Here is a 26,829-nt window from a genome sequence, read left to right on the forward strand (position 1 = left end):
TTCTTAAACTAGACTCTGGTCATCCTCATGCCATTACCTGACATTGCAGAAATAAAGTTGGGACCGTACTGCTGTATGAACAGAGCATTTTTATTCTCGTACTGGTTACCATCTCTGATGGTTAACAATTCAATATATACACTGTGCATTGCATTATCTCTGCTTATACTTGTCTTCACATAGATTGTAGTGACAAATTACTTTAAAAAGGAAAAAAAGTGCTCAATTTCCTTTTAAATTGATGTTATACTTCTCTTCAGAATGAGACAAGTGCAGGCAGCTGTGACAGTTCAAGTTTTATATTTTCATCAATGTAATATTTCAAAATACTCCAGTGCATTGAATTGTGTCAATTCTGTGACCATTATTTCCAGTTATTTTATAATTAAGTGCAAGATAGAAGGAAAAGGAAAACCTGTCCACAGAGTTCTCTAGTCCAATCACTTTCAGCCCAGGCATATTTTTGGGTTCTGTATTCATGTTCTTTTCTTGTCAAGTCTCCCTCCAGACATTTTTGATGGATGTGTTAAAACTATTGAAATAGGTGAGACTTATACGATGATGAATTTTGAATCTGAATCAATGCTTAACTTCATCAGCCAGTGAGATCGCTGGGTGCTCGCCTGCCTCAGGCTCGTAGTTCCCCTTCAAACACAGCAGCACAGGACTGTTAGTAGTATCCTTCGTTAAGCAGCCATCAGCCTGGCTCTGAGAGAGACTTTGGGCACTTGGGGAGCACCTCTGTGGAGCCTCATGCTCCCAGGGCAGGAATGGGACAGCCCATAGCAGGGAGGGAGGCTGGAAGCTGCTATTCCTCACTTGCTGATGAGCAGCTTTCCTCCCTCAGCAAAATCCCACGAATAAGGCCACCTGTGCTTCTGCCTGATTCGAGCCTCAAGCTTGCTCTGGTTTGTAGCACGGTGTTCATTGAGGTGGAGGGGCCCCCAGTGTGCTCACTGATTAAGTGGAACATGCATCCTTTCAAAGCACAAGGTTTTTCACAAGTTCATCTGGGGTTGCTGCTTTGTGAAGGGGGAAAGGCAACCACAGGTTTGTCCCCAGTGCACACGTTATGATGAATCTAATGTTCAGTGACTTGCTAACTTCTTCTGCCCTGCTTCTGGTGGCTGAGATAGTTCCCTGTTGGACACACGTGCTGATCAGTCACTCGTGTCTGTGCAAGAGATGTAATAAAGTGCTCCCTTTCAGACAAGTGGGCAGGTAGTTTGGTTAGAGCTGCAGGGCCACTGGGCCCTTTGGCGAGGGCAGAGTAGGCAAAGAGATGGAACTCAGATTTCTGCTCCTTCCTCCAAGGCACACAGAAAACCCCTGCAGATTATGGGTGAAGTGAGCAGTTTACATCTGCATGCAAATGGTGATACTAAAAAGCAAAAAAAAAACTCAATTCTTGTCTTGTTTGTTGTTTTTTCCATCATCTAAAACCACAAGAATTCGGATCAAGAACAGAAGCAAATAATCACTTGCTTAGCATTTTGCACTGAGAGATGGAGCTTAAAAATGCTTGGAACATGGCTCATTTTTCATTGCTTGTTTTGAATGCTGCATGCTGAGTCGGCCTATCAGCAAGCACCCGTCAGGCAGTGAAATATGAGCATCCTTGCTGACCACATTTATCCTCAGCTGGTTACTTCTGTAGGGCACGCTGCTTGCTGCTGCTTCAGTACCAAGAGCGCACTGGTTGCTGCTTAGAACAGAAGCATAAAGGCAAGTTCCTTGGGTATGGAGCCCATGTTTTTGACAGATGCGGGTCAGCTGAGATTCATCCTAATGCTGGAGAGGAGGAAGATATGGCACGCCCACAACTTTCTGATCTCATTCTCTTCATGCATTCAGATAAGGTGAAGAAAAGCCCTTCAGGGGGCTGCATGGAAGAAATGAGTTGTGAGGAAACAAATATGGAAATGGCAGCAGGCACAGATGTCTGAGTGGGAAGGATGCACTGGTGGGTCTGCACTCTGGGGTTCCACTGGTGGACAGAGCAGGCAAAGGGTTATAAAACATGGTGAGTCCCACATGACACAGCATGGTAGTACCCAGGACTTGGGGCACAGGGGCAAGGAGGAGGAAGACCGGCACTTCACAGCAGGGTTATGGCAAGAGTGAAGAGAATAAATACTGGCAGCAGAACAACCTGGTAAACGCCCCTCTGCCGGACAGGAATATTCGTCTGAGATGAAGCATTGTTGTCAAGCGGTTCGAGTATCTGGGTTATTCTGTTCTTTGGTTGCTCTAATCAGATTCATTCCACTACTGATCACATCAAAAAGCTGGAAATCTTATGTGAAATGTCACAGTCCGATCACAGTGCAGGTGTTCACTCTTGGACACGTTTCTTCAGAGAAAAGATGTAAATGTTGAAGTGTTCGCTCAGCTGCCTCCCCTAAAGACAAACCAGAGAGATCAGCTCAGCACACACTCTGCAGTTCAGCACCTCTCCTTTCATGGTCACAGTGGGAAGCACTCAACCCCAATGCTCCTGGAGCCCTGCGAGTGCCTGGGGACACTCAGGTGTTTGAACAAGAGGGCTGTGGGAAGTTAAATTGCTATAGATCAGATTCCCAGATGGCATACATCGTGGCAGAGCTGGACCCAAACATTCGGTAGTGGATTTTGACCACGTAACCCCATTCTGCTCCTCACAGGCTATCCCACATTGGTGCTTGGATAAAGTCTGCTACAGTGACAATATCTGCTGGTAAGGGCCTCTTTCATAGCCAGGAGGAAAAATCCTGGTGTCCCAATAGCATATCTTAAATGAAAGAATGCTGAGCAAATCCCTTTTAAATTAGGCCTTTGCCATGCAAGATGTCTTATCTGGATGTGAACCCCCATTAAGACACTTTCCTAAGGATTATTTGACAATGCTTTTTAGGGAAAAAAAAGGGCATTAACTGAGAAAAAATGAATTACAGCAGTAATTCAGATGCCAATAAATGACAAAATTGATATCTGGCAGCACAGAAATGTGCTGTGCTGGGAAGACTGAATTAACTGGAAAACCATTTGGGTTTTAGCATCTTAAGAGATGCTAATAGAAGGCCGTGAAAAAATGAGAAATTTGAACAACTGTTTTGCTTGTGGATTCAAAGCAAAGTTGACCACCTTACTATAAGAATATGATACATCTTACCTCCCACCTTACCTTCCTGCTTTTTTACTCAAGTAACCTCAAGAGGAGAAAGAGCGAGGATGAGAGGGCATCCACGCCCCATTGATCAGCTACATACAACACGTGAGGAACTGATAGCTTAATGCTCGGAGTCCAGGACAACGTCCCACCCACACATGCACATAAGCCACATCCAGAAGCCCCTCACCCCCACAGCGTGCACAGCTCCCCCCGGCCCCTTACCACACAGATGCCGTAGTGCACGTGTGCGGCTGTGACCAGCGCTGTGAATGCACCCAGCACGGCTTCCTCTGCCTGGCCCAGCAGCCCTGAGATGGCTGCGTAGACCACCAGTGCCAAGGGAAACAGGAACCAGTGCAGCAGCTCCGGCTGTGTGCTGCTCATCTGGCAGATGATGACTTTGCACTGTGGGAAGAAAAGCAGATAGATGACAAGTGCTGGGGAAAAACAGGCTAGACCTCAAAATGGAGCCTGTTTCTACAAAGGAAACTGCTATCAACAGCCTTTGTGCCTTGTTTTCTGTGGTTCTTTAAGGACTTTATTACAGGTAATTTAAAATATACACTTCTTTCAAGAAGGCAATGTTTTGACATGCTACACTTTATGAGCTGAAGCCTGGTTTAACAAAAGGGGAGTTTGTTTGACACTTTGTGCTTTCACACAGCCTCATAAAGTTGTAATCCCAAATCAAATTGCCGCCACTTAATCACTGGGAAGCACAATGGTATTCTAATCACATGGCACATGGCATGGAGAGATATATTCTGGTTTGCTGTGCGTAAGGGAGAGGAGGTAATAGGCCTCTTCTGAATTCTGTTTTTCTGTTCTAGCACTCCTTCCTATACCACATCAACCACCTGAGCAGCATCGCTTCCCTGTCTCAGTTATGGCAATGGGCTCTCTCTGAGATGGAGCTGGGGCCTTAGCAAAGGGATCCCACCCAAAATGGCAGAAAAAATGAATGCATGAATACATTCAGCTGAAAGCAGTTAGCTTCATTTTACTGAGACCTTGAACGGTCATGAGATCAAGATCAGATTTATACAGTTAAATATTTAAGTGCTTTACCTGTTTGAGCCTCCTTAGGATTTTTGTCTCATGTACAACATTCCCTTTTGAATTTTAGGAAAGTTTTATCTATTTAAGCTTCATTCAGAATTTGAATATGGTTAAAAACAGATGTTATGCATCCTGAAAACTGAAAAAATAAAAAACCTTTCCCTATGCAGTACTTAAAATCCCATAAGAGCAGCAGCAGCAGTCTGAATGAAATCTAGCAGTAGGGAAAAAACAATAGCATGAAGAATGTCCAAAAATGAAAACCTTTCAATAATGCAATATGTGCCTGTACATATCGTAAACTTATTTGCTTACAGTGAATTATCAGTATGGATGATGAATGTTTCAAGTAGCACCAATTCTACAAGTCTTTTAGGAACGGTTCCAGACGTTGCTAAAGCAATCTCTCCAATTCATGAACATAGGCTATAATTTCTGGCTGAATAATTGCACCTGTCCCAGGGTTGGATTTCACATTGTTTTAAATCATTATTACACCTTGTTAAGTATATTACTCAATACTTCATGAAGATTTACAGTGAGTATTTGGAGCAATGCAAGCTTAGTGCCTGGCAGGGTTGCAGAACCTCTCTCGCCCCTCTGCCAGGCCAGTAGCTTTCCTTTCCAGGTCCTTCTGCCTCTGTTTAACCAAAAATGCAGGGAATGCCCCATCTCTCAAAATGGGCTGGATGCCTTTCACCTGCCTTCTTGGGGGAGGCCATCACACAGGTATGTGCAGAGCAGACAAGGACAAGTCGGCCTGTCAGGCTGGGGGAAGATGCACGTTGCCATGACAACCTCCCCTGCTGCAGGGAGTGAGGAGCTGGGGGAAGTGAGAGGAAATGGGGGCCCGGCTTTTGCTTTTAAATGTTAAAGATTACAACTAATACACATACATTTTTTATGCCCGCTTTTTAAATGTTATGCATTTCAACTAACATACATACATTTTTAATTCCTGTAGGCCTCTCGTACCACAGTAGATGCCTTGGTTCAAGGAAAACAAGGCCTCACATTCAATGCGCTGCACTCAATGCCTTGTAAACTGCAGTCTATGGCAAAGCTACTGCTTCCAACCCCTGTGATTCTGTGACTTCTATGGAACTGATTCCTTACGATGGAGTTGTCTTTGACCCTCAGGAATGTACATTTGTAGAAGGCATTTACCAAGGAGCACAGTTAAGATTTTTTCCCATCCCTTGATACAGTTCCTAGAAGAGTGCTGCTTTCCCTTTGAAAATTCCCATATTCTCAAAGCTCTCTCTCCCAACACAAGGCACTTTGAGACTCCCACTTTTTAAATAGGATGCAGTGTTGCTCAGACATGCTGTTGCAGATTGCCATCCTAACAAGTCAACTGGTGCAATGCTTTAGGATATTTTAGTGCTAGCTAGAGGAACACCTTTCTATTGGCTACTGCTCTCCAGGCAGGAAGAGAGGCATGAGGCTTTGGCCCTTTGTTACCTGCTATGGCCCCACTACTGACTGTGCCTGGCTGCCCACACTATTACTTTGCTATGGTTTATCACAGAATCACAGAATCACAGGGTGGCCAGGGTTGGAAGGGACATCAAGGATCATGAATCTCCAACCCCCCTGCTACATGCAGGGCCACCAACCTCCCCATTTAATACTAGACCAGGCTGCCCAGGGCCCCATCCAACCTGGCCTTGAACACCTCCAGGGATGGGGCATCCACAACCTCTCTGGGCAGCCTGTTCCAGCACCTCACCACTCTCTCTGTAAAAAACTTCCCTCTGACATCCAACCTAAATCTTCCCTCCCTCAACTTAAAACCATTTCCCCTTGTCCTGCTATTATCTACCCTTTCAAAGAGTTGATTCCTCTCCTGTTTATAGGCTCCCTTTAGGTACTGAAAAGCTGCAATGAGGTCACCCTGCAGCCTTCTTTTCCCCAGGCTGAACGAGCCCAGCTCCCTCAGCCTGTCTTCGTAGGGGAGGTGCTCACGCTCACGGTCACGGTTTATGTTGCCTCACGGTCATTAAAAGGGGGAAACAGGAAACAGCGTTGATATGGCTTGAGAAAGGAAGTCCTTGGGTGCAGAGCCATCACTGTGCTCCTGCATCACTTTGTGTCTTTCCCTAAAAGCTGCTGTCTGCAGCATGGCCTTATTCTGAGCAGTGAAGAGGAGATGCAGGACCATCTGATCTGTGTGTAGCGCGCGCTAACAGGCAGAACAGCAGGGGAAGGCTGCAGACAAGCCCTGCTCTCGCTGCTAAATCTGTGCCTGCATTCAGCTTTACTGTACTTTGATTCTGAATGTCCTGTGTTTCTGGATCTAAAGCTTCCCTGGGTTGTTCATAAAAGCCTGAGGTGAAGGGCAGGGGAAAAGCCTTCATCAAAATGTTCTTCTGTGGTAAAATAAATGCTGCAGCACTGTGAGCTCCCCAGCCCAGCCAAGTGCTGTGATGTGTTTTTGTAAGAAGGAGCGTAGCACAGAGGAAGAGGAGTAGTGTGGGCGATTCTGCTGAATTTTAACTACAGTTTCTGCTCCTTCTGTTTATTCACATAAAAATAGAAGTTTTGCTGACACAAAGCCGTCTCTAAATAATACCATCACCACAAACATACTTACAATAACATTTGAGAAAGTAACCCCAACCATCCATAAAAACAATCTTGGCTGCTTTGCTAATATGTTGCCTGGAGATAAAACCACCCAGACTGTAAGAAGCATGAAGAGCAACAGAGGTGACACAAGAGGTAGGAGTCCTTCATACAAAGAATCATTCTTCAGTGTTTTCCTTAAATGTGCTCTGCAAATAAATACAATGATTTTATGGAGTAAGAAAATGTATCTGTTCCATAACTCCAGCCTGAACTCAGCCCAAGAATTCGTCTTGCAAAACAACTACTTGTACAAACGTGTTAGGTACCTAAGCTTTTAAAGAGAAAGGGTAGGATATCAAAGAAACATATTTCTGGACTAAAATGATGCTGTTTTATTCACATAGCTTCTGGTCAGCTCCCCTCTCTCATCATTGTCTGGCAGTGGACCCCTTGGCTTGTACACAGTGAGCTGTAGTAGCTCCGGTGTCATCAAATGCACAGCATGCAAACTTACTGTGAACTCAAAACGTGTATTTTTAGATGATTAACTTTCTAATATAAGACAGGAAATGACTTCAGCCAATACAGAGACAACACAGCTGAGCACGTGGCTGGCAGGTATTGCTGTTACTTGGATTGAGAGGAGACGTGCTGGACAATCCTGCAGCAATGGCAAAGTACAGCCTAAAGGTAGGGGGTACATTTTTTGGTACCTAAAGTAATGGAAAATTTGTGATGCATTATTTGTTTTTCTTCTTGGATGTTTTAAGCTGCTTTTTAGAGATAGTACTAAATAAAGGTAACGAAGGATTGTATTTTCTGTCAGCTGGGAAAACGGTAAATGTAGCATCAGTACCCTTTGCATCTGGCTTGCATTCTCACTCAGGCAAACTCACTGAGAGGTTATAAAAGCAGTAGGAGCTTCAATGTACTAAAATTCACTATCATTAACCTATTTCTTCATACACAGATTTCACATGTGCAATTCTGTGTTTGAAGTGTACTGGGAAATGTCCTGTTTAAAATCTCTGACTATCTGTGTTTATAAAAGCAGCTAGACAAAAAGCCAATAAATACTTTCTTCAGTCCTAAAAAGAACAGTCTTCTGATAAAATAATGACTGAGAACAGACAGCAAGATGGAGAGAGAGAGAATTACTGGAAAGCACAAATTCCTCACTAGCACATAGCTTGTGTGTGCATCCTTCAAGCAACTCCAGCTGGATGTTTAGAATTAGGTGCTCTTCTGCTTAGAGGAATGATAAAACTTGCCAAAAGGCCTACGTCAGATGATGACATGAGGAGGCAAATGCTAAGCAAAAGTCCCGAAATGAGTGGAAAGAACATGGTGCTGCCCTCCTCCTCCTAGCCCTCCCTGATGTAAAGCCCCTCCTGCCCACAGCTCTTCACTGGGGGCAGGCTGCAATGAGGTGAGGACCTCTTAGGAGCTCTGCATTACTGTCTTAGAGTCTCTCCAAAATTGACACGCTAATATTCATTGCCACTAATTCCTTAAGATAGGAAGTGACAGTCCCTCCTCCAGGAAATGTGGGTTCTGAGAGACCCAATGTGACAGGTGAGGGAAGTGAGCTAGCAAATACTAGAGGAAGGCAGACAGCATTAATAAAAATAGGCCACTGGAGTATAAGCGAGCTGTGTATGAAATCACTAGGTGCAGCAAGCCAACTCTTAGATGTAATCACAGCTTGCCACCTGCCTAGCCCATATCTGATGGCAATTATCTACAGCTTTCATACAGAGAGGAGTTTTACAGGAGGATCTGAAAGACAATAAACTCTTTATGCAGTGGAGATGATCAGCGACATAATTTTGCTTAAAGCGGGTATAAGTCAGGAATCACATTTGACTGCAAATAAAACACAGTTTATATCTGGAGGCATTCATTGTTTGGCCATCCAGGAACAGTGTGAGACTGCCTGAGGAATGGCAAGTGAAAGGGAAACTAGAGAGGCTACAGACATGGGAAAGAAGCCAGTCAGATGCTGAAAGCTGGACTGAAAAGAAAAGCTGCTGTACCATCTTAGGACAGCTGGCTGAAAGTCTACATATATTTCTCATGTAACAAAACCATTAAATACACAATTAAATGCGGGGAAGGGGGAGTGTGGAACTTATTTAATGTTAATTCACTTACCTGTGGATGTTGTATAGTGTCTGTGGAAATGAAAGAAGTAAACTGAAGCCTGGAAGAAAAGAGAGATTGATATGCACTGATTTACAGTCATGCCAGGTTGACAATCCCACAGTCTCTCATATGACAAGAGAGCCAATGAGCCATTGCAGAAATGACTTGGTATTCTAGTACTCATCACAGGATGCAAATGAAATTCAAAGGCTCTAGGCAATAACATAACCTTCCTTATTTTTCCAAAAGTTAGCTGCTAGAAGTAGTTGCTGATACAGATTTTCTTGTGCAATGAGTGACAAAAGCTGGAAGATTTTTAAAATGTGATGCCACGAGTCAGTACAATCAATTGTGTGCAATGCAGGTTCCTCTGCAGGATCCAAGAAAGATCACGGCCCCATTTTGCATGAGCTGCTCTCTGTTCATGTAGAGAGAGACAAGTCTGACACCAAAAGCTTTCCAATGGAATATATAAGGATAATTAATCTTCAACAGCGCTGCGCACATTAGTGGGGAAATAATAGGTTTATAGTCCAATATGCTGAGATTCAATTAATGTGAGGCTTTGCTGAGACAATGGCGTAAGTGAATTAATTTTCATGATATAGCCATCATTTTGATGAGTTGTTTTTTTTTTTTTAAATACAGCTGTGACCTTTCTGGAGCTCAGCTCTAACCAATAAAGGACAAGGAATTTGCCTTTGTTAACTCTGTATCTCTGTGTCTTGCTTCTGCCAAGGACCCAGGAGCTGGCTGAGGACCTGCGTGGTGCCCTGTGCAACACCCCCCATACAGAATGCATTCGTCCAAGGGGCAGAGAAGGACTCCAGCAAGAAGTGAGCATTCAAGTGCTTTTAAAAAGCAGCAGCACTAGTCAGCCTAACTAGGTGAGCATGTATGCCCTTCTTTACTCTGTGATATCCATTTTCTCAGAGCTCTTTGGTTTTAGTTTTCCTGTATCAAGTACCTCTGCCTGGTCAGTTTGTTGCTCAGAGATGGCTCTCAGCAGCATATATATTTCTGCCTGGCTTCTAGAACATAATACTTGAAGATCACCAAGGGAGCAATAAATGCACACATAATTAATATTTTGTAGGGGGAAGAATAACACAGATTTTGTAAACTTTTTGATTTGCCCTTAAAATCTCACATGCACAGTCAGTACAACATACTTTTATCTCATTATTAGAAATACTGCAAATTACAAGGCAGCAGGAACGAGCACAGGAAAGAACCATTTCAAATTACTTAGCACCAGGGTCAGCGTGGAACAGTGGAATCTCAAGAAATGTCAGTGTTTAGCATTCAGCCCTCATCAAAGACGTACCTAAGTCTTAGCATGGCCAGAGCGGCAACGCAGGAGAAGGAAAACTAAAAGTGCAGGGATAGTGGAGATCAGGATTGCTGGAAAACAAATAAAAAGGGATACAATAGATATTCTATTTCTGCGGTCTTTTCGATTATCTTTTAAAGAGGAAGAAACAGAGAATTGGAAAAAGAATATCCAGCCCACAAGTCATTTCAGGTATTGCATTTTCATGTGTTTACTTCTTGTTGCTTCTTAAAACAGATAAGATGAAGAGCTCTGCTTCTTTGCCATGGAGGAATCTCTGTATCACACAGCTGAAGGCTGTGCAACTGAAGTAACAGCTCAAGTATTTTGTAAATGTATTTACAAAATTTGCAAGCTTAGTACCTTCAGAATGATCTGTGCTTCATGTGCAACTGCAGTTATCTATGTTTTCTATTAGGCAAGGAGGGCTGGTTCAATAAAAGCTTGAGTAACGTACAGCAGTTCCAACATCTGCATCACATTAGAGCAGACATGAGACAAAACATTGACTCTTGAGGTTAAATCTAAATTTCCTGCTGCAATCCTGAAGTTTGATTTGTTAGGAGAAAAGCAACCAAGAGGAACAGAAATAGAGACTGGAACTAGAAATAGAATTCAAAGCCCAATGGTTGCCAGCAATTTGTTATTTTTATGAAGTGCCATTTTAGTTAGAAATAACACACTGACCACAAACAATCCCCAAGCTATAGCTGAAAGTCACTTTTGGACTGGGACAGTTATAGCAGTCACTCCTCTGTATTTTTAGACACCTTTCCTTTAACAAACTGAGCACAGAGGATGCAGTAGGGAAGACAAAGGATGTTCCCCTCTTTCTTACAGGATTTTCAAAATTCCATCATTTTCTACAACACATTGCTCTCCCCCATCGTCTTTTAGCTAGGGAGGCCTGGCTAGGGGGCTGCTTTTGGTACTCATTAAGTCTGCTTTTTAATTGGCATTAAGAAGCCCTTTGTGCCTGAGAGCTAAATTACTGCTTCCGCATTGCTGCCATTCCCTGCTGGTCCAGGGAACAAAAGGTGCAGCCTGGAAAGCCACCACCACACTGTCCCTCAGGCTCTGGGCCAGGTCTGCAATGCCCAAGGGATGGCATTGGTGCTTTCTTCTTCTTTTTTTTTTAATAGCCTATTTTATTTTAAAATTGTAACAAAGTCAAGCTTAGTGCATTAGAAGTTTTTAACACGCTACAGACAATTCACAGATTCACAGGATTGTAGGGGTTGGAAGGGACCTCTAGAGATCGTTGAGTCCAACTCCCACATGCTTGTTAAAAATATCACTGTATTTTTTCAGTTTTACCTTTAATATCTTCCCCAGCTAATTTAAATCCTGAACCCGAAAGGTAAGAAAACAGCTCTTGCTCTGAGGGCAGAAATACAAAGCACAGATGGGTGGCACAGATACACACAGGGAATTCTTGTGTCACGCTGGGCATCAAGCCCAAATCCTGGGATTTAGGCACAATCCCATGCTCAGTCCTGAGCCTTTCAATATCTTGCCTCACTTTTCAGAGAAATAAGCATTTGCAAAGCTCTTTATCAGGAATTATTTTGTCCATACTAAAAAACAGCAACTACCAAAAAAACCCAACCCAAATCCCAATAACAGTGCATTCAGGACTACAGATATGTCAGAAATAAAGGCATATCTTGTATTCCAAATGTAAGCAAAGATGTGTATAGAGATTTATATATCTATAAGCATACAGACAGTTATGTATTCAAGCACACGCATACTTATATATGTGTGAAAAGGCCAAAAAGATAATTCCTATCAGTTCTAGTGACAACTTCAGTTTTCATTTGCTTCTTTCAAATTCTGTTCCAAAACTGCTAAGATGTTAGTTGTGTTATACTTCTGAGTAAATGAAAAACAAAAACAGAAGAAAAAAAACACAACAAAACAGCAAGAGATGGACAGTGCAGTACATTTGTCCACCGTTAATCTGGCAGTAATGGCAGACGGCAGTGACGTATTTAAGTTCATTTACATGAAGGCATCTTAAAGCATGCCCCAAAACCTCCTGATGGCATGAAGACTGCAAGGCTTATCTCACCATGGTACAGTGCAGCCACTTGGGTGACTTGCTTGTTGTAGTGAAAGGAAGGATGAGTCCAGAAACAGGCAGCTGGCACTGCTGTCAGCTCTACAAAATGCTCTTACAGTAACCAGCAAAAAGACCTAGCCTGCCTCAGGTAACCAGGTTCCTGAATTCACCCAACTACAGAGATTTTAAGCAATGCTAAATAAAGTAACTCTAAGTAGGCAGCCAGAACGCCTAGGACAATATTTTTAATGGAATACACTGCTTCAAAGGAAAAGGTATCTTAGCTGCTTATTCTCTCCATGCCTATTTCCTCACAAAGTCTTCAGGTGGGTACCTACCATTCCCTCTGTCCTCCCCCAGAAACAGAGTTCCTGGAGCAATGAAACCTCCTCCTCAGTGAAAAGGCCTGCACAGACCTTTTCCTTCGCATATTGCAGAGGTTCTACTGAGTAAAAATCAACACTTTAACTGCTGAAGTTGCGTTTCAACCTACAATTTAAATGCCATCACCTTCCTCCCTTATTCTTCATTATCTTATTCTTCATCATAGACAATGCTTGTTTCAAAAGAATGGGAGAGCAAGTACTTCCTTTTTAGAAAAAAAATAAAAATTAAGATTGAAAATATTTGGGCCTCAGTGTAAGCTTGAAAAATTCTTTAAATTTTTCCACAATTTTTTTCCAAACATCTTCCACATTTAGAGCAGCCAGATCTATAAAACATATCTTAGCACTCTGAACAGTGCCTGAAAGCCAGCTTCATTAAAAGGTGAACATTCAGGAACATTTCCAGCAGGAACAGCAGCTTTTTGTGGAACTGTGTGGCTTTCCCAAGCATTTCCTGGGAAGAAAACTCATAATTGGTTGTGCACGCGGATTACTGCATGTTCAGTTGTCCAGTCTACTATAAAATTACATTTTACTATTATATAAAATTGTAATCTCATAACCACTGAGTAAGTGAAGAAAACTCTTAAACTTATAATTTTCAGACTGAATTGAGCCTGTAAATTCAGAATGTATTAAGTAATTTAAGGACAGATGAAAAATAAACCTGGACATGCCTACACACTCTCAAAGGATTTTACATGATTAAGAGCACTGTGTAAACATGAGTACTGCGTTCATGCAAAAATAATGTAAGTTTGGGATGTTTAGCATCTAAGACACTGAGTATAAAGCAGTGAAGGGATGCATTTGTCATGCTTACTGATTTTATAGCTTATTTTCAAAGTCTTAGAACACAGTGCATTAATCTCTTTGAACTGAGCTACAAGGTAACAATTAGTATTTGGAGGGCTTTAGTATAGGCTGAGAAATTAGATTTTGGATGCAGTTGCTGCTTTGATGTAGTCTTGTTTAAAAGCATGGATGTTTAAGTTTCTTTTTCAGCATACAGCAAGAATCAAGCACCTGAGGAGTAGTGCCCTCAGTTGAAAACTCAAGGCTGGCCACCAGAAGGTCCCTGCCAGGTGAGTTCCCTTGCGTGACTTCCCTTTTGGGGCTCTCATTGCCTGTGAAATGAAACCACGCCACTGTTACAATCACCATCATGGAATCAACACCACTGATCAACACCACTGATCGGAGGTTCAGGGTTCACCCCAGAGTTTCAGGGTGTAATTCTGCCACCAACACCCAGAGCTCTTGTTTTCTGGGTTATTGTGGCTATTTTGGATGGGTTACTCCAGATATGAACTTCAGTGCATTTTATGTAGACCTGGAGTGACATATGAGTATTTCACTCCCTTTTCTTCAATATAACCTTGTACATCTGTCACAGCAATGCCTTAATAAATGGCAAATTTGTGACAGAGCAATAGAACCCAACTCATGTTAACTACACTTTTAAACAAGACTAGTCAGGGCCTGTAGGATAGATAGCATTTAGAAAACATATAACTGAGCATTTAATCACTTAATTGTCCATTTAATGTCACTTAATTAAAAGTGAGGCAGAATGATCAGCTACTTTGCAGTGGGAACTATAGAAAATCAGTGGAGAATGACTTATTGGCATGAAGCAGAAAAAAATACACAATTAATGTATGTAACAAAGAAAAATTCCTTCCACCATCAGAAGTGCATTTAAGTTGTCTTTGTGATCAGTGCCTTGCACTACTATGAAGGCTCCCAACATCATCAGTTTTCCATGGGAAAGCAAGGTGCCTCACTTGCAACCATGCCCCAGAGAAGAGGTAGAGGGCCATGTCCAGATTGCTCCAGCCAGAAGAAACCTGCCTGTCTGCTGTGATGCAGATCTACTGAATGGAATAAATGCCTGTTAAGGGTTGGCCTGCAGGACTTGGAGATACATTCAAATGAATAAAATATCAGGTATGTTTTAACTGTAACACTGACTTGGACCAAAAAAACTCAACTAAAGAAATGTGCGTTTCAGATGATGGCTGTTTGACCACGGCCTTCTAAAATTTTGTAACGTGGAATAAGGAGCAGACTGTTGTATAATTCCAGCTGTATGGACTTCTCTGTCCTCCTTCAATCCATACAGTATAGGACGTTGTTTAAGAACTGCTTTAGGTAAATAACTGTGCTTTCTCGGTATTACAGAATTCAAATACTTGGCATGTTCTAAATGCAGTTTGGTCTGATCATTAGTTTTTTTTGCTACTAATGTGTTTTATTTTATGCACTTATTCCCTATTTCATGTACTTAAGTAGCTCAGAGAAATGAGCAACCTCAAGGCACACACACTCCTTGCAGAGTACAGGACCCAATCCAGTACACATTGTAGGAAAAAATTCTGAATCCTTTGGCTCCACCTCTAAGAGAAAATTCAAGTTTCTGATCTATGACAGCTGTTAGTACTCCGCTGAACATTTCATGTTCAAACCTGTACTTTGAAAATTTGTGTCAGCTTTGCCACAAGCTTCACGAGCCAGATCTGGGCACTGCTGCTCACCAGATAGAGCAGACTCAAATGTGCCCCTGGGTTTGGATGGCAGAACTTCCAGCACCGTGTGCCACATGCCAATGAAGCACAACATATCCACTCTATGCTCAGGTTATCTTTCAACCACAAAGCATTGTTCTGCAACGGCAATTAATGCTGAGGAGGAGTAGGAACCTTTCTGTGCATCTAGGAGTAGTTTTTCCAACCTGGCCCCCTAAGGAATGAAGCTGATATGACTGATAACACTTTGCCTGTTCAATTCTGAACAAATTTAATAGGTTGAAAGACATTTCCTGTAAGTTGCCTGGAAATAAACAGTCAAGTAAAGGAAAACAGTTACATGGATGTTTCCAGTGAGGAGAAGATTGCAGCCTGAGCTCAAATTTTATTGCACATTATAAAATCTATTCCACAGAGAGCTAGTATGTGTGTCTTGAGTATGAAAATCTTCATGCACCCTATCATAGGTCATGTAATTGCAATGTGAGACAGAAACCATAATCAATTAGTAATGCTGCTCCTTAAACTATTGACGTTTATCTGTCAATTAAAATCTTTGTATGAAGTCTATATCATCTTTTGGCATCATTTTTGGTACTAGACTGCATGTAGCAAACTGATTGTTTTAAAATGCTTATTGTAAATATTTTCCATGGCTCTCAACCTGATAAGGCAGTGACAGGGAATGCCTGGTATTTGGGGCATCCTGGAGGGGTGAAAATAAATGATGGGTCTCACCCCAGTGGTGCCCTTTGAAGAGACCCTCGTTAGCCAGATAATGCTATGGGACAGTTGTGGTTAAATCCCAGTGGGGCTTTTGGAGTGTCATCCACAAAAGCTTTGCTGAGAGCAGAAGTAATTAGTTCCAGCTGAGCACACAGGCACATAACTTTAGAAAGGTCTAGCTACTTTCATGCTAAGAGGGGAAAAAAACAAAGGTATTTCTGTCCAGAAGGCAGGAAAACAAAGGTATTTCTGTCCAGAAGGCTCTGGCAGTGGAGAACAGCCTTTTTTATTTTGTTTGGTGCTCAGCTGGGTGTGTATTAGGGGCATAAGGACAGGAGCTTCAGGATGGAATTGCATTCACTGCCTGCAAAAACTACGTTCCTATTCACTGGGTAGCAGGATTTCCACAGAACACTCTGCAGAAGTTTCTCAGCTTCACAAGGAAGGCCTCCGAGGGCACTTTTCAGCAGCCCAAGTGCTGACCTTCCTACAGGTGTTCACTGTGTGCTAGACAGTTCCCAGGGACATATGTAAAGCTCTCTCTTAGGAGGTTTTCATAAAGCTTCTAATCTAAACATCGGTATCACTGTGGTTTTTATGTATATCTTTTTGTGTTCTGGCACCTGATAAAAATTGCATTTTGGGGGAGTGAATGTCACCTGGTGATACCACAGCTTCCACTGAGGATGTGCTTGAAGTGGAGTTCATCCTCAGGTTATATGTGGGCTCTTCTTTTTTTTCCTTTTTGTCTGAGAAACTCCAGGAAGCACATCTGAAAACTCCACTCTTGTGCTTCTTGTTTGGATTTCTTCCCACTATAAAAGGTACTAGCTAAAGCCCAGCTGCGCTCAGAAAAGTGACAGCTCAGCAGTTGAACTCCCGTTGTGTACAGAACAGTAAAAGCACAAAACTGCAGGCATGCTCTTGGCCAAGTATTGATGAAGCAGACGTGCAGGTCTATTGTTAGAGTGAGCACTGGTGACTCTTAAATGCCATCAGATGGTTAAGGATAGCAGTTAGGGCTTAAAGGCTCCTCTCAGGGTTCTGGGAAACAAACTCATAAAAAGCAGAGGAGGCCCTATTGCATTGCTCTGGGTTTTGAGTGGCCACAGAGGCAGTGAGCTGAGCGTGCTGCAGGGAGGTGACCTGAGACAAACAGGTCTGGCCGAGCAAGGTGTGCTCTGCCCTCGGTGTGGGCTATGTCAATGCTTTTTCAGTAGGCACAATGTGGTCCTGGGATTTACTGCAAGCTTCTAAAAACTTTATATATCCAGATTTACAGCACACAGTTTATCCAGTGGTAAAACACTTTAAACACTGTTGTTGAACTGGGATTCATACCTGTGACAAAGCTGATGTGTTTTCTGGATCAGAATAATACAAAGTATTACATACTTTACACCTTTATTAAAGGTATAATTGAGCTGCAAAAGTTGCTGTGCTAATGGCATTATAGACACAGTGCAAGAAACAATATTTTCAAAGAAATGTTTTGGCTCTCAGTTATGTCTCCTCTGCTTGGGACAATGATGGAAGAAGTACTCAGCTCCCTGCTTATGAATCCAGCCATGCAACACTAGACAGAAGCAGCGCTTCTTCCTAAATCTAAAGCAACATTCCATCAAACTTCGCTTTGCAGTAGAATATGAAAAAAGATGTTCAGTTCTGTGGATTTTGTCATGCTGATGTGCTTTCCTAGCACAAATCTTCCTAATACATTGTACTAATACTAGTTTGAGTTAAACCTTCACCCATGACTTCTCAAGTGCATCCAGCTCCTCACTGAGGCAGCTGTCATGTGCCTTGACAAGAGGAGCAGAAATAATGTAGGTAGTGTGGATGGAGCTCTGCACTTGCAGACCCTAGCAGCATGGCTCAGTCAAAAGCCAGCACCCATCTCTGGCTCTGTAGCATGGCTCCCAGAGCACACAGAGCTCCCTCTTCCCACCAGAGGGCATTTCCTCACTGCACACAGCGAGACTGATCCTTGCATTGCCTACCAAAAGGGCAGCCGCTATTTTTGCCCTTTCCTTTCTTCCTTTTTCTCTGCGCTCACAAAACAACCCTGACAAATAAAAAGATCGCTCAACCTCAGTCACATAGGGGTCAGTTGTAGATGCTGCAACTGTAGATGTGACAACACAAAGCTGTGCAAATGCAGCAGGTTTAGAAGCACCCCAGGAGCACTCTGGCAGCCCCTGGCTGAAGCTGGAGCTGGATGATAGCCTACTCAAGTCCTCTATCTGGTTCAAGGCCCAAATGAATTTCTGTCTGTCTTGCCTGTGCCAAACCCTTTGTTTTGCACCCTCTTGTCATTACACGTAAGTTCTTATAGAAATCCTGGAAAAATACATATGCTGATGTTGTCACCTTTCAACACATTGAAGCATTCCACACGCACACCTTTGTATCTAAGACCGCTGTTCTAGCTCATTGCAATGTAACTCTTAATCTAGCTGTAGCAGCTGGAAGTGCTCTCTGCTTACTTCAAGATACATTGACAGGGTAAGGCAATGAGCACACTGGTCTCTGCTGCGTATGAAAAATGTGTACTTCTGGTCTGAGGGCAATTCTAAAAACAGAGCTTAGAAACCATCTAGATCTGTGCCTCCTATCATTATTTAAATAATACCTTTCTTCTTTCTATCCGTGATGTTTTGGACCACAGTGTGCTGCAGGCCGAACTACTTATCTTTTACCACACGTGAACAACATTTTACCTGACTGATATTAGAAGTTCGTGAGTGTTTGAAAACAGTCAGTAAAGCACATTGATCTGCATGTGTAACTAAGGAACAATTTTTGTGTTATTTGTATACAACAGATATGAATTCAGTGAGGAAAAATGTTTCCAGAGTGGTCTGCCAGCTGAAGTTTACCAGTAATACTCCTATTAATCACCTCTATTCATGTCAGCTTGGGACTAGCCAACGCTTACAAAAGGAAAATGAAATTTATAGGCAAAATAAGGAATTATCTAATCAAAGGAATTAAATACCAATGAAGTTCTCCATGGATCCAGGCACTTACCTATAAGCAAGATTACTAACGCATCTGTAATGTAATAACCAAACAGGAAAGGCTTCTGCCAAACTTCCACACCAACAATGCCGGTGAGCAGATATGCTGTTATTAACACCTACAGAAAAAAAAGATAACATATTTTTAATTCTTTCCTCCTAAGGGCACAGAATTTTGCTTACCATCTCAGCATAAACAGAAATACAGCCCTGCTCTCCACCTAGTGCTGGCTGCCAGCAGCCCTGCCAACCACTGCTAAGTTTGTGCTGTCTGGTTCAGTTCCCTGAACTGTTCTGGACCATGATTAACAGTGAATTATGAAAATTCAAAGAGTCACATTACTTGTAGTGCCGGTGAGGAGACTAGATATTCATTTATTTATTCCCAGGTAACATGATAACTTCTATTTTTTCAATTCAGTACAGCTTCTCACTCTGGGATCACAAAAATTTTCCAGCCTTACCATATGATAGATTTTACTATCTTTTTGCTTAGCTTGTTTTTTTTTTTGTTAGATACCACTATATTTGACTTCATTCACTTCTCTGTATCTAAATTCAAGGCTCTTGCCCTATCATGACACAGATTTTAAAGAATGTTATTGAATGGGGCATCTTAGGACTGCATGCGCAATTGCCTGCGTGAGAATCAAAAGGAGAAGAGCAGGAACAAGAGCAAAAGTCATGTTTTAGGACTCTGAGAAATATTGGTCTAAATGAAGGATGTATATAATGGGTTTTACAACCCACTACAACAGAGGTAACATTTGGCTCCCTGAGGAGACTGCATTATGTTATCCGTAAGACGTGACAGATGAACTCTTAGCTCCATCAGATTTGAGGGCAAAACTCCAGCTGGTTTTGACAGAGCCTGAATTTACCCTCACACGTTGCACTCTGAACAGATATTTTTGGCGAGCAATAAAAGAGGAGCTTCGGTATTATCCGCTATTACAGTCAGTATTTTTGGCAGAACACTCACGGGTATCACTGTCAGATGTCAGCACACCTCTAGGAACGGGAGCGCTGAGGCAACGTGCCGTATGGGGAATCCCCCGCCCTGGGATTGGGGGATTCAGCGCTCCCAGGCTGAGGTTGTCTCTCATTTAACAGATGTTGTGTAGGAGAAACACTCTTTGGCTTCAATTCTTTGGTATTTTGGTTTCTAGAGAATTGTAACCAAGCCCCTGCTATCACTGGAATCAGTAGGAATAACTGCTGTGAATTAATTGCAGCACTCTCCAAGTCTTCTTTTAGAAAGCTGGGCGATGAGAAGGCTGTGTCCCTTGGTCTAAGCTGTGCTAGCAGAAATTGAAGACTGTCAAAATTATTAGACAGAAACCAAGTATGCTAAAAAGCTGTATATATTTTAGGCTATCTTAAAAAACACTTGATGGTAAAAAAAAATAATAATTAAAACGTGCAGCAGTGCTCCCAAGTGCAACTGTCTAATTCTACCTAAGAAAAGACAGATAGCTTTTTACTGATTGGACTTAGTACTTTTCATATATAAAGCTAGTCACGAGAAAATAAACATAATTACAAACTTTCATAAAATGAGAAGTCCAAACTAAAAAATAGAAGTAAAGATTGTATTGCAAGTGAGCATCAGACATATACAGTATTGGGTTCTGTGGCTTCTGATGAGGCCAATTCCAGGTTTGTCAAGATCTCATTTAAGAGGAGGCAATAGCACATAATGGAGATAGAAATCTGAAAACAGATGGCATTAATTTGTAGGTTAGTGTGTTTTGCATACAGGCTCATTGGGTATACTGAATTATACAGAAAAGAAATTCAAACATTTTCTCATCTTTGTTGAAACTACACTGGATACGCTTATAAATTTTTATGATTCCACAAAAAAAATGACATGAACTGTAGTGTAATATTCAGTGTCACTAGCATATTACACCAATATTAATTGTTCATGCCTTGGAATACTTTCTATTAACACACTACTCACACTGAACGTCTAGGGAGTGACATCTGGACGTCACATAAACGCATGTTTTACACTGAAAGTAAATATGGTATTTTCCTAAAATAATACAAATTAATGATTTCCCACAAGTGATTCCACTTTTTAGCTTTAGTATGATGTGCAATTTTTCAATTTTCCTTTTTTTTCCCTAACATCTATTCTTTCAAGAAATAGTTGGTTTGCATAATTAGCTTATAAACACAGTTTCTTATGTGTGTTAAAAAAGCTCATTTTGCATTTAGACACATGGTATGTGGCAGGCGAACAACAAAACACACTGAGGGATTAATTAACCAAGTAGCATTTGAGTGAAATCATAATCAAGTGGTTCAGAAAGAAGAGATATGATGCAGGATGTGGGCTTTCCCCTCTACCCGTGATATCACCTTGCTCCCACTAAATCTCACAGTGCTCACAAAGATGCCACAGTCTTCTCCTTTAAGAACCAGGCAGGAGGAGAATCCATCATGGTCCTTCCAACAATATGACACAGAATCAATGAATCATTTGAGTTGGAAGGGGCTTCTATCAGAAACTGTCAGGATGACACAGTGCCAAGAGGCTGCTCCTCTCTGCTTGCAGGGGAGTAAGCACAAGGCAGCCTTGTGCCCTGCTCCTTGATGCTGGGCCCACTAACATTCAGCCCTCCAACTGACTCTCCTTCAGACTTATCAAAGCTGTATCTCAGGTTTACATGCCATAGTTCCCCATAAAGGGCTTTTTACTGTAAACAGAGCTAATTGGAGTGCCAATTACAGCTCAGCTATTGAAATTAGGTTACCAGTTCTGATGAGTCATCAAATCATGGAAAAATGTGATCAGCAAAAGTTCCACAAATGTCTCTACTCGTAACGAGATAGTTTTTCCCAGGGTACACCAGCTCTTTTAACACCAAGTTAACGCAGATCCAGTCAGAGGACCATCCGTATTTATATGCAATGAAGCTGACTCAGCAGCAGTGTTCCATTCAAGTTGGATATTAAGAAAAATTTCCTTTCCAAAAGAGTGGTAGAGTGGATAGGAGCTGGAATAGGCTGCTCAGGGAGGGGATTGAGTCACCATTCCTGGAGGTATTCAAGAAATTATATAGATGTTGTACTAAGAGACGTGGTTTAGTGGGGAAATACTGATGATAGGTGGACAGTTGGACTGCATGATCTTGGAGGTCTTTTCCAACCTTGGTGATTCTATGATTCTGTAATTCTACGATTCTAAGTTACTTATCTGTACACTTATATTAAAAGCACTATTTCCTGAGCTTTGTAATGATAATGAAGTCCAACGCTCCTGGATGCCATGCATTTTAAAACCTGGAGCAGAGGACCAGACCACTTGAATTTCTGGCATGCCAGTGCAATCACATTATACTGCCAGTAGAGACGTTTAAGACAGCACAGAGGCATGCTCATGCAGCAGCTCAGCTAGGAATGCCATGTAGGAAATCATCAATATGGGAGCAGCCTTAAAAGAGCCTGCAAGTGCTGCCTCACCCTCTTCCTCTGAATGTGACTGTGGCAACATCTGGTGGATAAGTTGAGAGGAAAAAAAAAACAAAGCAGCAAGGAAAGCATTTTCTTTCTTGTTTCTCATTAGCCATTTGCTGGTGTCCTTGGTATCCAGTCACTGGAGGTGCTCAAGGCCAAGTCGAATCAGGCACTGGCAACCTGATTTAGTGGTTGACAACACTGTCTGCAGCGGGGGGCGGGCTGGATCTGGATGATCTTTGAGGTCTCTACAAACCCAAGCGAGTCTATAACACTGTGATTTTATGAAGAGTGCACCCATCATAAGACATTGCTGGACCAGTTTGAAAAACAAGAGCAGAGCAATGTCTATTACAGAATTAATGTTTTTCACTGGACTACTTAGCACAGCCAGAAAAAAAGACGTATGAGTCTTTCTGATGTGCACAATATTTGGTTTGAACTAACGTAAAAAATACTACCTCTATCTACACCTTATGTCTTGTGTTTTTGCTCACAATCACAGCTATGAAAGCTGATTTTAGCACATGGAAAAATGGACAGACATTTCAGTAGTACAGTCTACCAGCACTGTTGATGATTGTGCAATTAAGCATAAAAAAATCCTTACATTTATAAGCTTATTATTCTGACTATAAGTTAATCATCACAGAAGTTGCTAGAAAGAAAGCACATAGGATAGCAATTCCACATCAAAGGGGAAGAGGAAGTAACACTTGTTAGCACCTTGCATCCAAGATAATCAAAATAGTTTACAAACTCTACTGAAGTTAAGCCTCACCACAAATCTGTGAGGCGGGGAAATGTTATTACATTATTTCCCAGATGGGAAATGCTGCTGCAGGGGCCTAGGTCACTGAAAGGCACTGGAAGATTTAACAGTACGGCTTCATTAGTGGATATCCACTCTCACGTTTAAGCACTCATACAGTTCTGATGAGGTTGCAATCAAAAAGATCTTTTTAAATGTGCACATATTTATCTTCAGTGATCATCCAAGCAACAAGTGAAATTGGTTTGAGCACAGCCATTCATCCCCGGCTGAAAGGACTTCACTGAGAAGCCTTGCACAGATACAGCAGAAACTCACAGACCAGCTGGCTGCCTAATGTCTTAGTGCTGAGCCAACTTCTTCTCCCAGAACCTATTTCCTAGGAGATGAAACAGATGCACCACAGCTGGACCACCGTCTCCGAGCTGCTCTCAAACCTCTGGATTCTGATTATGTTTACAACAATACATCTGCAGCCGTTAATTCAAATACTGTATTTCCATTAACACACATATTTGAATGTTTGTCAGACTTCTTTTCGATTATGTCTTGTTGGCTGCACCTTTTATCCCATGCCTGGGACAGGAATCTAAGAATTCTGGGAGTTTGCTCTTCAGGCTGCAAGAGCCTGGCTATCTGGCTATCTCAGAGATTAGCCAGCCCCAAAATCCAAGCACAGGGCTCTTGGCAACATGTGATGCTGCTGCAACTGCTACCACTCATTTGCACAGTGAGGTCACTGCAGCAAGTGGTGACCTCACTGGTTGTGTTTGTGAAGATGTCCATCTTGTGGTAGGGCTGTAAGCTGGGCAAGAAATCAGCTGCAAGCTGGCTGTGGACTGATAAATTATTCGTGTTTCTGAATCATGTTTACTTAATTCCCAAATAATTAATCTAACATTTTTCAAGGGTGGAAATCACCTGACAACAGTGAATGCTCACTGAATAGGTATGATGCTGTTTATATTATCACATTCAGTGTAAGACTTAGGAGAATTGGTCAGGTCTAGTAATGTACACCTGTGTAATTACTTTAATAAACACTGTTTGGATTAATTTGCACAGTGCCTCAGAACCTAGTTTTGCTGGGAAAATTGCCTAAGGCTCTGGAGTGCATAACAACTTTTGTTAATTTCACAAATCAAAGGCAGTTAAATGACATTCTCACGCATGCCATCCAGTTGCTAAGCTTGCTGCAAGTCATCTTTTTCCTACAAGGCAATGAATCCCCAGTGCTGACAATTTGCTTGAGAATGTCCTTTCTTTGCAAATGCAGGAAATTTTTCTAAATTACTTTGAGGGTTATTCAATTTCACATTCAAACTTTTAGCCTAATACATTTGCCTTGGGCTATATTTTCTTCTATTTCAGTAATACTATGAAAACACTAACTTACTTAAAAAAATAAAAATAAAACAGGAATGATAAATACTTACCACTTGGCTTAAATCGTATCCCCAAGGAAGAAAAAGAACTCCTGTGTTATATTTCTCCCAGTGTGAACACATAAAGTTAAACAAGACAATGCTTAAATACATATACATTGTATATACAGAAACTCCAGTCTTCCCATTGTCCCGGGAACAGACAGAAAAAAAAGAGAGTGCAAAAATGGAGGTAGCCCAGCTGTCCAGCCCATGGTCAAACAGTTCTCCCAGAGGACTACTGGACTGAGTCCTTCGAGCGTGTTTCCCATCTATGGAATCTGAAAGGGTCGGAAAAGAAAAAGAAACAAAGGATTAGAACACAACTAGAAGAGTAATATTCTCACATAGATTTTACTACATATATATTTATATACATATATATATATATACACAATTTACTGCTATATGTACCTGGGAAAAATGCACTTTTGACAGCAAACTGAAGCACAATTGTCTCCTCAAAACCAGCGTATTAGGACCGCCTCAGTTCTCATGTAATATTGTTCTTACCTCAGTTCTTCTATTAAAAGCCAACATCCTCACACCCGTTAGAAACACATCCAGAAACATTTGTCTCCAGTGGCCTTAACACACTTTCATGTCAGTCCCTGCAGACAGTTTCTCAGTGAACGTGCAGAAAAGTGCTCACATTGGCTTCTTGCCCATCTGTTGCTGTTGTGGGCATTCTGAGATTTCACGGAGAATGCTTGTGGGTAGAGTCACTAAGGCATTTCATAGAAGCACAGATTATCCCGAATTAGAAGGGACCCACAAGGACCACTGAGCCCAACTCCTGGCTCCACACAGGTCCACCCTATATCTGAGAGCATTGTCCGAGCACTCTTTGACTTCAACAGCTCGGGGCCATGCCCACTGCCCTGGGCAGCCCGTTCCATGCCCACCACCCTCTGGTGCAGACCCTTTCCCTAACCCCCAGCCCCTCCCCTGACACAGCTCCATGCCGTTCCCTCGGGCCCTGTCGCTGTCACAGGGAGCAGAGCTCAGCGCTGCTCCTCTGCTCCCTATGAGGAGCTGGTGCTTGAAAGATGGCCAAGTACTGTAATGGCTCTCACTCTGCAATACGGTTTGTGGCCTGAGCCACCCTGAGAGTTCCCTGCTGCTGAGCAGGGGAAGACATGCAGCTTGCTCAGCTCACAGAAAAACAGTTAGACCTTTTCTTTTCTTCTAGGTCTGGGTCACTGAACAGAGTTGGCTATGGGAAATACAAAAAGCAGGGGAGGTGGCACAAAGGAGAGGTGGGGAAGGCAGGGAGGTGGAAGGCCTGGCAGCCAAAACCTGTCTTAGACTTATTATCAAATCATGCCCTCAGACTGCTACGCAACCCCGTTGGTGAGGATGTTTAGTAGTAGTTTCTTCATTAAAGTTCAGTGCAGGAAAAAATTCAGTACACAGGATGAACCTCTTCAGAAAAAGCAAACAAAAAAATTCTTAAAAATTACTTGGTGTAACAGCTAGGAGAACATATTTTTTATTATTATTTTACTTGGAAGTTACCACAGCCAACTGGCTGTTGATAGCATTATTAACCCCAAGTTGACTGAAGGGAAAATTCTGCAAAGTGGGACCAAAAATCCACAGCTGCTATAATCATATGCAGCTTCTCTGGATTATTTGGCAGCACTCTGGGTTTTGTTTAATGTAAATATATTTCAGGGAACTAAACCAGAAAAACATGGAATTTCATTTTGTCACAGAATGTAGACTATCTCCCTATTGTCATACCTGCACAGCTGTGAGATATTCTCGACTCAGATAGAAATCTTTTGAGATAGTTCTCACAGCTCTAAGAACTAAAGATCTCAAAGTGCTCCCTTCTCAAGCCATTGACATTAACATTGCCACTGAGTTAGCAGCATTTTACTGAAAAGTGCAGAAAGAAAACTGCGTATAAGCCTGAGGTTTCCTGAATAGTGTGTTAGAAGTGCAGGAATTCTTTAGTCTGTTAAATGTTGCTTCTGAAACTTAGCTAGCAATCAGATATCTGAACATATCTAAGCACTGTATGGTCTTTCATTTTTCAAGAACACCTATCCCAGATTAGACAGATTTCAGTTTTAGGGTTAGTTCTTTTTTTTAAAAAATGAGGATGATAAAAAATCAGTCTATTGTAGTGGCAATGCTTAGTCATGACCTGTACCAGTGACTGAGAACCTGGTG

The 26,829-nt window shown here is 42.0% G+C and overlaps 1 protein-coding gene and 1 long non-coding RNA gene across 2 annotated transcripts in view; one reads left to right on the plus strand and one right to left on the minus strand.

The window, feature by feature from the left end:
• LOC100546243 (ethanolaminephosphotransferase 1-like) overlaps positions 1-26,829 on the minus strand; it is a 35,984-nt gene continuing 9,155 nt past the window's right edge. Inside the window, exons 4-9 of the mRNA XM_031552858.1 lie at positions 24,661-24,929; positions 18,995-19,103; positions 8,936-8,984; positions 6,807-6,987; positions 3,374-3,556; positions 1-2,401 (exon numbers count right to left, since the gene is read on the minus strand). Of these exons, the coding sequence (XP_031408718.1) occupies positions 2,336-2,401; positions 3,374-3,556; positions 6,807-6,987; positions 8,936-8,984; positions 18,995-19,103; positions 24,661-24,929 (857 nt within the window). The 3' untranslated portion in view covers positions 1-2,335. The remainder of the gene's footprint in view (positions 2,402-3,373; positions 3,557-6,806; positions 6,988-8,935; positions 8,985-18,994; positions 19,104-24,660; positions 24,930-26,829) is intronic.
• On the plus strand, positions 6,994-16,698 carry LOC104910319. Its single transcript, XR_792961.2, has 4 exons — positions 6,994-7,471; positions 9,666-9,813; positions 13,704-13,795; positions 14,433-16,698. It is a non-coding gene; the product is annotated as an uncharacterized LOC104910319 (long non-coding RNA).

Source organism: Meleagris gallopavo, chromosome 3, assembly GCF_000146605.3.
Source record: "Meleagris gallopavo isolate NT-WF06-2002-E0010 breed Aviagen turkey brand Nicholas breeding stock chromosome 3, Turkey_5.1, whole genome shotgun sequence".
Taxonomy (NCBI): Eukaryota; Metazoa; Chordata; class Aves; order Galliformes; family Phasianidae; genus Meleagris; species Meleagris gallopavo.